Source organism: Melozone crissalis, unplaced genomic scaffold, assembly GCF_028551555.1.
Source record: "Melozone crissalis strain CALT ecotype California unplaced genomic scaffold, PUWL_Pcris_2 ptg000139l_1, whole genome shotgun sequence".
In the NCBI taxonomy this organism is placed as follows: Eukaryota; Metazoa; Chordata; class Aves; order Passeriformes; family Passerellidae; genus Melozone; species Melozone crissalis.
In genome coordinates, this window is record NW_026535912.1 from 6,623,180 (window position 1) to 6,632,451 (window position 9,272).

The 9,272-nt window shown below is 50.7% G+C and overlaps 1 protein-coding gene across 1 annotated transcript; it reads left to right on the forward strand.

Annotated features, from left to right (window-relative positions):
• The first annotated feature begins 2,224 nt into the window (after positions 1–2,224).
• On the forward strand, positions 2,225–8,120 carry LOC128948624 (cell division cycle protein 20 homolog). Its single transcript, XM_054293394.1, has 10 exons — positions 2,225–2,417; positions 2,964–3,109; positions 3,721–3,817; positions 4,745–4,873; positions 5,229–5,425; positions 6,055–6,149; positions 6,491–6,722; positions 6,832–6,957; positions 7,129–7,246; positions 7,942–8,120. The coding sequence occupies exons 1-10, from the start codon at positions 2,225–2,227 to the stop codon at positions 8,118–8,120; spliced, it is 1,512 nt and encodes a 503-aa protein (XP_054149369.1).
• The last annotated feature ends 1,152 nt before the right edge of the window (positions 8,121–9,272 follow it).

Below are 9,272 nucleotides of genomic sequence, written 5' to 3' on the forward strand. Positions count from 1 at the left end.
GCCCTGCTGTGCAAGAGGCTCCCTGTGTGCCACTGGCAGCTGGGGCCTCAGCCACCTCCTCTTTCCACAGTTCCACCTCTGGACAGGAGTTGTAAGATGGTGGCTTCACCTCACACCCAAAGAGCAAGAGCAGCTCCTCCAGCAGTTAGAAGAGCCTGGGTAGCCCTGTCAAGAGTTCTGAGAAGAAGACTCCAGAACAGCCATTGTCAAGGAAATCTCCTATTCTCCTGGAGATCCCACTGCCACCTCCTTGTCCCATGTATATCCCCAAGCTACTTCCATCTCTTTTTTGATCCTCCTCTGTCCCGTCCCGACTTCTTCTATAGACCCCAGGAGCAGCCCAGCACCCTCCAGCCCCTCCTGAGACCAACATGTCCCTTCCTGTGCCCCTCAACCCCCTGGTCCTGCCCTCTAAACAACACTGAAGTTATCCCCGCTCTCTGCCAGTCTGGGTGATGGCCCTTTCTTTAGTTGCACTACAGGGAAGGTGCCGTCACCCCAGTGTCTGGGTGGCAGCAGCAGCAAAGCCCAGTGGGCAGCAGCACTGGCTGAGCTCCATGGCCAGGAGCAGCCGTGGATGCCCACGGTGTGGGCAGGCAGGAGCCAGGCAGGGGCTGCTGTGACCAGCGGCGGGGTCCTGAGGGCTGGGGGAGCCCAGGGGGCAGGCAGCAGCATGGGGCTCCTGAGAAAAAGTAACCCCATTTGCTTAGTTTTTCACTTTTCGATATTAGAAATTTGTAGAAATATTTCAAAATATTTTTTCTGTAGACAGACACCCCCAAATATTTCTTCCCAATTCCTATAGTAGTTAAAGATTTTTCTAAGTAGTTTTAGAATCCAAAAAAATGACCTCATTTTGTCTTCACTTTTCATTTTTAAAAATATTTAGAAATATCTCTTGTATAGAGAAATCCCCATATGTTTCATTCCTTTTTCCACAAGACATCTGTATTTTTGAAACTGGTTTTAGAGGTCTGGAAAATATTTTCCCCTTATACAATAAAAAAATAAAATTGCATTTCAGTGGTAATCTTTATTTTAGGAAGAAGTAAGACCCCTTCAGCCCGCCAGCCTGCTGCAGAGGCTCTTTTCCCACAGGATCTTTTTATCTGGTCACAACCAACATACATAAAACCATTTCCCAGATATTTCCTGGGATTTTGGACAAGCTAACATCTTAGTCTTCTCAGACAAACTCTGAGCACAGTGGGAATGTCTTCAAGTTACCATCTTTGTTTGCTTCTGGTGGAACTCCCTCAGTTCTAGAGCAGGGCCTTCTCTCAGCTTCCTGCTGCCCCCGGACTCTCCTCCCGGCCTGCTGGGCTTGGTTGGGTGGCACAGCCTGTGCCAAGGGGCACCAAGGTGCCTACAGGCTCCAGCTCTGGGGGAAACCGAGAATGTCCTGCCCGCATCCACCGTGCTGCCAGCTCAGCAGTGCAGCACAGCACGGGCTGACGCTCCCCATTGCTCCCACAGGCGCAGCTGAAACCACAGCACATGTTCCTGATGCCCAGAAGGGCCTTGGAAGGGGTTTCTGTCAGGGAACAGGCTGCTGGCTGAGGTTCCTGGCAGGCCTGCTTGTTTTGGAGCTGATATTCATCTTATGCTCTGTCCGAATTTGGACTTAAGTTAAGACAGTGAGTGTTTAGTTCACCTTTCCCTCAGACAGCTTCTTTTGAAAGTCTACTGTACATAGGAAACATTGCCAGTGAGGCTGCAGTGTAGGTGTGGCCAGTCCATGACGGTCCAAAGAACTCTGCTGAGGGTTCTGGTGCTGCCCAGAGCTTTCATTGGCCTCCTAATTGCTGGGCCTTGTCCTGGGGGGCCCGCTGGGGCTGCAGCCAGTGCTGGCTCCCACTGAGGCTGCCTGGCCAAGAGCAGCCCCAGGGGCACAGGGCAGAGGCAAAGCATGGTGGGGAGGATAAAGAGCAGGGACGAGATTGCCCCGTAAAGGCAGGGGACGGGAGAATGTCGCTTATCGGAGGAAGCCCCAAAGAGCGGGTGGAAGGGGTGCCGGCTGATCAAGGACCCCCAAGGAGTGGAGGGAGGGCGTATAGGCTGATGGAGTGTCGCGAGGAGCGGTTGGGGAGTGTAGGGGTGTCCGTTGGTGGGGAGGAGCAGCCGGAGCGCTTGCACGGTCCGGTGATGGGGAGGCCGGCAGGGCCTGTCAGAGTAGGCTCAGCCTGGCCGGTGGGTACGGCCAACGCCGCCCGCCCACAGGACCATGGCGCAGTTCCTGTTCGAGGCGGACCTGCGCGGGCTGCTGAAGCTGGACACGCTGATCCCGAATGCGCCGCCTACGCGATGGCAGCGCAAGGCCAAGGAGAGTGGCCCCGGGCCCAGTCCCATCGGCGTGTCGCCCATGAAGCCGGCCAATCGCTCCCACAGCTCCAGCAAGACGCCGTCCAAGACACCCGGTGAGCGCCGGCCCCCAGCGACAGAGGTTGAGTGCGGGAGCCTCGCCCAGGATGCTTGTCTGTAGCCATGGGGCTCTGGGCTCCCTGCCACGCTGCCCTACCGGCTGCTGCTCAGGCAGGAGGAGGTGAGCTGTGCTCCTGACAGCCACTCACCTCCTTGCCAGCATTAGGGGCAGAGCTCTTAGCACTGGGGCTGGCGAGCTGCTGTTTGCCCAGCTGAGCCTTCCTGGCACAGTTGTATGCTAGGACGAGTGTGGGCAGGACTGTTAGCTGACAGCTTTACATCTTGTGAGCGTTTTAGTATCTTCCCCTTATCTCTGGACTCTGGAATTGTTGCACTAGACCCAAGGAGTTGCACCACACTGTCCCTAACCAACTTGGTGGCAGGGAGGAAAATATAAGTTAGTTGTGACTGGGTGGCATGAGACCTCAGAGTCCTACTTGTCTGGTGGGTGTGATGTGGAGGAGTGTTGGGTTTGCTCCCATGAAAGCTCTAATATAGGCTGTTAAATAGCTGTAAGACAATATTTTCATATGTGAATGCAGGTAAATCTGGATCCAGAATTCAAAGCACCCCCACAAAGGCTGGGGGGGATCGCTACATTGCCAACCGCAGCACTATGCAGATGGAGATGGCAAATTTCCTTCTAACCAAAGAGAATGACCCTGATGAGGATTCCCCTACCAAGAAGGTGAGCATGTTGCTAAGTTACAATTACTTCACAACCGCTACTCCTTCCTGCCCCTTTACTCTATCAAGTGGGCACATGGGACTGACAAGTCCCAGCCATCACTACTTGCAGCTCTGGGCTTCAGGAGCCTAGGATGAGATTGAAGCTGTAGAGACTGCCATGCACTCTAAGCCTATGCTGCTTCTGGTAGCAAAATTTAGCTTTTGACTAATGAGGTTTTAAAATGTAGCAGGCAACAAAAACACAGAGCTGTGAGCCTATGCAAAGTGAAACTGCTGGTGGTAGCTATTCTAGGACAATGTCTCCACAGGGAACACTTCTGGAATGTTTTACACTGTGTTCTGAAATCTGTTTATGAAGCATTTGGTCGCTTTGTGGCTGTGGCTTTTCCCACTGGCAATAACACTGAATTTGCCATTGTGTGAAAATGTGAGCAGGACGATGTATGAAAGTCTGAGGGAAAACTGCTTTGACCTGCCTCTGTGTGACTGACCCTTGCAGCACAGTCAAACATCTTCAGATTCTAAGAGAAGGGGACTTAGGTGTCTGTTTAAATTGCAGTGTGGGAATTGTTTTAAATGCATTGCACTGAGGGTGATTTGTCTCTGTAGGAGCAACAGAAAGCCTGGACAGTGAATCTGAATGGTTTTGATGTAGAAGAGGCAAAGATCCTCCACCTCAGTGGAAAACCACAGAATGCTCCAGAAGGTATGATACAGAGTCGTTGTGAGCTGAATCAGCAGCAGAGATCAGGTCAGGGGAACAGCAACACAGAGGCTCTGTATGTGGTCACAGGAGAAATCAACTGGTTTCTGAGAGCTGTACAGGCTGGAGTCTCCTTTCTTACGGTTCCTGAGGTCGAGGGAGGGCATAACAGTTACAGTGAATTTATTTAGGAGAGTTGCTATGACTGCCAGTTGGTCACCTGTTACAGGGCTTGCAAGGGTCTTCAGGGTGAAGAGAGAGATGAGAATCTTGACCTCATGTTCAGAAGGCTTGATTTATTATTTTATTATATATATTACATTAAAACTATACTAAAAGAAATAGAAGGAAAGTTCTCAGAAGCTAGCTAAGCTAAGAATAGAAAAAGAATGAATAAACAAATTTCTGTGTCTCAACAGAGAGTGAGACCCAGCTCTGCCATGAGTGGTCAGTAAATCCAAACATTCACCCAAGACCAATCATGCATCCACCTGTTGCATTCCACAGCAGCAGATAACCGTTGTTTACATTTTGTTGCTGAAGCCACAGCTTCTCAGAAGGGAGAAAAATCCTAAAGAAAGGATTTTTATGAAAAGATATCGGTGACAGTCACCTGTACTGCAGGTTCCAAACCTTCATGAAGTCTGTAAGAGCATGAAACTCTCTGCTGTACACTTTCTAGCTTAAACTGCAACTAAATATAATGGGATTCAAAACCCCAAGTGTTTGTTAAATTTTTTTCCATGAATGAGGAAATTGTAGCTCACCCCTGTTCAGCAGTTCATTCTGCCAGTGATTTTTGTGCACGGCAGGCTTGTGAGTGTTTCTCTTAGGACTTTATTTTCACTCCAAGGGATTCCTAGTTGGGTGAGCAGCACTCAGCCGGGAGGAAACTAACTCAGGTTAACAAACCTGTTCCCCTGCACACAGGCTATCAGAATAACCTGAAAGTGCTCTACAGTCAGAAAATGGCACCTGGATCCAGCAGGAAGAAGAGCAGATATATTCCCTCAAAGCCAGACTGGGTCTTGGATGCACCAGAGATGTTCAACAACTACTGTAAGTAGGCTGCAGGGTTTAGTGCTGGGCATCCAGAACTTTCTGCACTGGATTGCTGTTCCTAGGACAGTGTAACTGGGCTGTCTGTATTATTTTGTGTACCCAGGCTAGCACAGACCACTTCTGGAGTGTCCCTGTGTGGCCTTACAGGGACAGTGGTCTAGGGCACTGTGTAGGTGCCTTGGAGCAGGGTACCTGGCCCCAGCAGCTGGGCATAGTGACACTCAGAAGGCTGCCCCTCACCTGTACGTGTGTCTGTGCACACGTGCACCCACACCTGCTGCATCAGCACGGGTGAAGGGCAGGGCTCTCTAGCCAAGCATGGTGTGACCTGCATTGCTCTTTCAAATTGTAGATCTGAATCTCGTAGACTGGAGCTCCCAGAACTTCCTGGCAGTGGCTCTGGACAACGCTGTTTATCTGTGGAATTACGCTACTAGGGAGATTATCCCCCTACTGCAGACAGAGCATCCATATCCTTACATTTCCTCTGTGTCATGGATTAAAGATGGAGACTATCTTGCTGTTGGCACAAGTAGTGCTGAGGTTCAGGTGAATGCAGGAGTAAAACTAGAGGTGTTTTCTAGGGATTGACAGAACTGTGGGGCCTGGGGAAAAAACCTTTGCTGACAGAGGAAGGATGCCATGCACCTGACTTGTCTTCCCTGGTGTGGGGTGGAACTGCCCAGCATGCAAGGCAGGGTTTGGTCTGGGGGTTTTCTGACAAGCAGCGTTACCTTCTGTGCTATAGTAATGAGATACACATTTTCTCTGTTCCCTTACTGAGAAAGCTGAATGCCAGAGCTCTTTGCAGTGAGGTTCCTAGGGCATAGAAACAGGATTGGGTTTCTTCTGAAGAACTTTTTGCTTTGCCTCTCCAGCTATTGTTGCATTTATATTGTTGTATATCATATTTCTAAGGTCTCATACCTTCTAGGTTGTTTTCTCACAGCAGCTCTTCACAGCAGTGTTGTTGTTGCTTCTCAGTCAGGGCTCCTTTCCAGCTCTCCTTGAATGCCCCACCCCCTTTTATCCCAGCTACCTCCACGGGCTACAGCTTCTGCCCAATCAAGGATATTGCAGCTGCAGCCCATTTACAATAACTAGAATCAGGGCAGGGTCACTTATACAATACAGAGATCTTTTACTGCAATACATATATTTACTCAGGCCCCTATAAGCTATGGGACATTGAGCAGCAGAAACGTCTCCGAACCATGACCAGCCATTGTGGCCGTGTGGGAACCCTCAGCTGGAACAGCTGCATCCTCTCCAGGTAAAGCAGTGGGTCAAGGGCAGTTTCCAGTTGTTGCAAACTCCTGTCCCTCAATCTATGTGTGGCATGGGTTAGGGATGGCAGAGAGAAGTTGGTCCTGGCTTGGGATTCTTACTCAGCCTTATCTGTTGGGGCTGTGAGGAGAAGGCCTCTTTCCTGTATTGCAATTTGTGCTGAAGTTGTGAAGAGCTTGTGTGGGTGTTTCACTCACACCAACAGACCTGTGTTGCTGGTGACACTGGTTGAAACCCAGTGGCAGCTATAGCAGCCTTGCAACAACGAAAATGGATTTGGGTGAAAATGTGCAGCCTGACTCTGTAAGCCTTCTCTTCTCTCTGCAGTGGTGCACGGACTGGGCACATCCATCACCACGATGTCCGAGTGGCTGAGCGTCACGTGGCCACCCTTGCTGGCCACACACAGGAGGTGTGTGGACTCAGATGGTCTCTGGATGGCCGCTACCTGGCCAGTGGTGGCAGTGACAGTCTGGCGAACGTCTGGCCATGCACCCAAGGTGGGGGTGGAGACTTTGCTCCTCTACAGACCTTCACTCAGCACCAGGGTGCTGTCAAGGTGAGCACAGAGCTGCCACAGGCGGATATGTGTGTGCAAGGCAGGCATGCAGCACTGGCTGGGTGCAGGTTGCCTCTTGTATGTTTTAAAATGAACTCTCCTCGCTCAGGCTGTGGCGTGGTGCCCATGGCAGATGAATGTTCTAGCCACTGGAGGTGGCACTAGAGACAGACATATCTGCATCTGGAACGTGTGTTCTGGCGCCTGCCTCAGTGCTGTTGATACCCGTTCCCAGGTGAGATATGAACATCAGCTTGGAGACAAACACCTTCTGGCAGCACACCTACACAGAGCTGCTGGCTCCTCAGGCCCAAAGGCACAGGGAAGGAGGGGGACCATGCTCGCCTCCGAGTGGTGAGCATCAGCACAAGCACCTCGTCTCACCTGTATTACTGCCTCTTTGCAGGTGACTTCTATCCTATGGTCCACAAACTACAAGGAGATCATTTCAGGCCATGGCTTTGCACAGAATCAGCTGGTTACATGGAAGTATCCAATAACGACCAAGGTTGCAGAGCTGCAAGGTAGGTGGATGTTGTTATCTTGTTGTTGCATTTCTAAAATCCCATACTGTTGCAATCATATCTCTAAAGTCTCATACCTTCTCAGTGATACTTCTTGGGGGCAGTTCTTCACAGCTCTGACTTCTCCTGCTTGTTGCTCCTTCTTCGTCAGGGCTCCTTATCAGCTCAGCTTGACTGGCCAAGCCCAGCCCCTTTTATCTCAGTTATCTTCACTAGCTACAGCTGCAGCCCAATTAAGGACATTGCAGCTGCAGCCCATCAAAAACAACCAGGGCTTATCAAGACAAGGCCTATATACAGATATTCAATATACAATACAAATATTTTACTAAGACTCCTACTATATTTCCCCCTTTTCATTTACTCACAGATACTAAGACTCCTACTATAGGTGGACAGGGCCTGGGTGTGGGGGGGGTGTTAGAGGTTGAAGACAGCTGCACTCCTTGGTTTGAGCCTGCAGCATCACTGATACAGGACAGTATCCGGGGCCATGCTGCTAGGAGTAAAGCATGCCCACGGGGCTGTGGAAGAGATACCACTGATCCAAGTGTGTGCTTGGGGTCTGGAATCACGCTGCCACAGCCACTGGGGAGACAGCTATGCAAGCTGGCAGGGCTCATGGGAGCATACAGGAGCAAATGTGCATGTGCTGATCAGCTCAGCCCTGACTGCACATTCCTTCTCCTCCTCAGGTCATACTGATAGAATCTTGACCCTGACCATGAGCCCTGATGGTACAACAGTGGCCTCAGCAGCTGCTGATGAAACAGTGCAAGTCTGGAGCTGTTTTGAGATGGACCCCATAAAGAAAAAGGAGAAAGAGAAGGCAAACTGTGCCAAAAGTGGTATTCCTCACCAGAGCATCCGCTGAGAGCACGGGATTGTTGTGGGGAGGGGGATATTTGGTTTACACACTGTACAGTATTTTAAATGTTAATAAACTGCTTAACTTGACTTTTTCTTAATGGAGTCTGATGGAAGAAAAAGCCATGGCTCCTAAACCCAAGTCCTCCCTGAGGCTGGGGATCTGAGCAAAGAGTGGAGGCCTAAGTCTTAAGGGCCAGTTTACAGGCCCCTGAGCTTAGCACAGCCTAGCAGAAGGATGCTGTGCAAGGGCTGTACTTCTGTTTCTGTCCCAGCTAAGACAGATATGTCACCTGCCCCATCTGGATGCTGACTACAAGCATAGCAGCTCCACCACAGGCTCAACTGAAAGCACAGCATGGCTGTGGCCTCAGTTTGTGTTGTCCTGGCCTGTCTCACAAGCCCAGAGACACCTTATCATGGCTCTGCAGGCAGATCTCAGTTTGTCTTGTTAGCTACAGGCAGCCATCACTGCCTGCCTATGGTGCTGGAGTAGAATAGCTGTTGGAAAAAAAAGGAGGGAGGGAAATATAGAGCAACAGCTGTAATCACCCCGAAGGCTGGAAAGGGGCTGGCTCTGGCATAAAGCCTGATGCAAAACAAAAGGTTAGCTTACACTGCCACAGCCAGCCTGGATGTCATGCAAAAGCCACGCAAAGCACCACCAACCCTGTGCTCAGCCTTCAGTCACGTACTCTTCCAACAACTCTGATCTCCCTTCCCCTCCTGCTGACAGGAGGCCCTGGTGCCTCACTGAGGCTTCATGCAGGGGAGCCAGCACCAGGGCTCAGCTGACATTTATTGGCGCTTGACTCCCCTACACTTGTAAAAATGCCTTTTTTCCAGGCTGAACTGTGCTGGAGCAAGTTGCAGAAAATATATTTGAGCCCTTACCTGACCAACAACCAGCTCAGCCATGCTGCTTTGCACGGTGGAGCCACAGTGTCTGAGGTTGTGGGGCTGCACCAGACCCATCAAGCCTGTCCTTCAGCTGCACCAGCATTGCCAGGGGCTGCTGGGGACACTGAACAGCTGATAAGCACCTTGGCCTGTACAAAGCAGCTCCACCAAGCCTGTGCCTCCCATCAGCCCTCACTGATTAGCTGAGGGTGGATTATTAACTGTTTTCACCTTTCCCTCAGCACAGTGCCACACTGTG

Bases quoted from the DNA above. Each gene is read 5' to 3' on its own strand.
- LOC128948624 (XM_054293394.1), top strand. From the start codon at position 2,225: ATGGCGCAGTTCCTGTTCGAGGCGGACCTGCGCGGGCTGCTGAAGCTG. The intron at 3,110-3,720 runs GTGAGCATGTTG...TTGTCTCTGTAG, and splicing joins AGGATTCCCCTACCAAGAAG to GAGCAACAGAAAGCCTGGAC. The intron at 6,150-6,490 runs GTAAAGCAGTGG...TTCTCTCTGCAG, and splicing joins AACAGCTGCATCCTCTCCAG to TGGTGCACGGACTGGGCACA.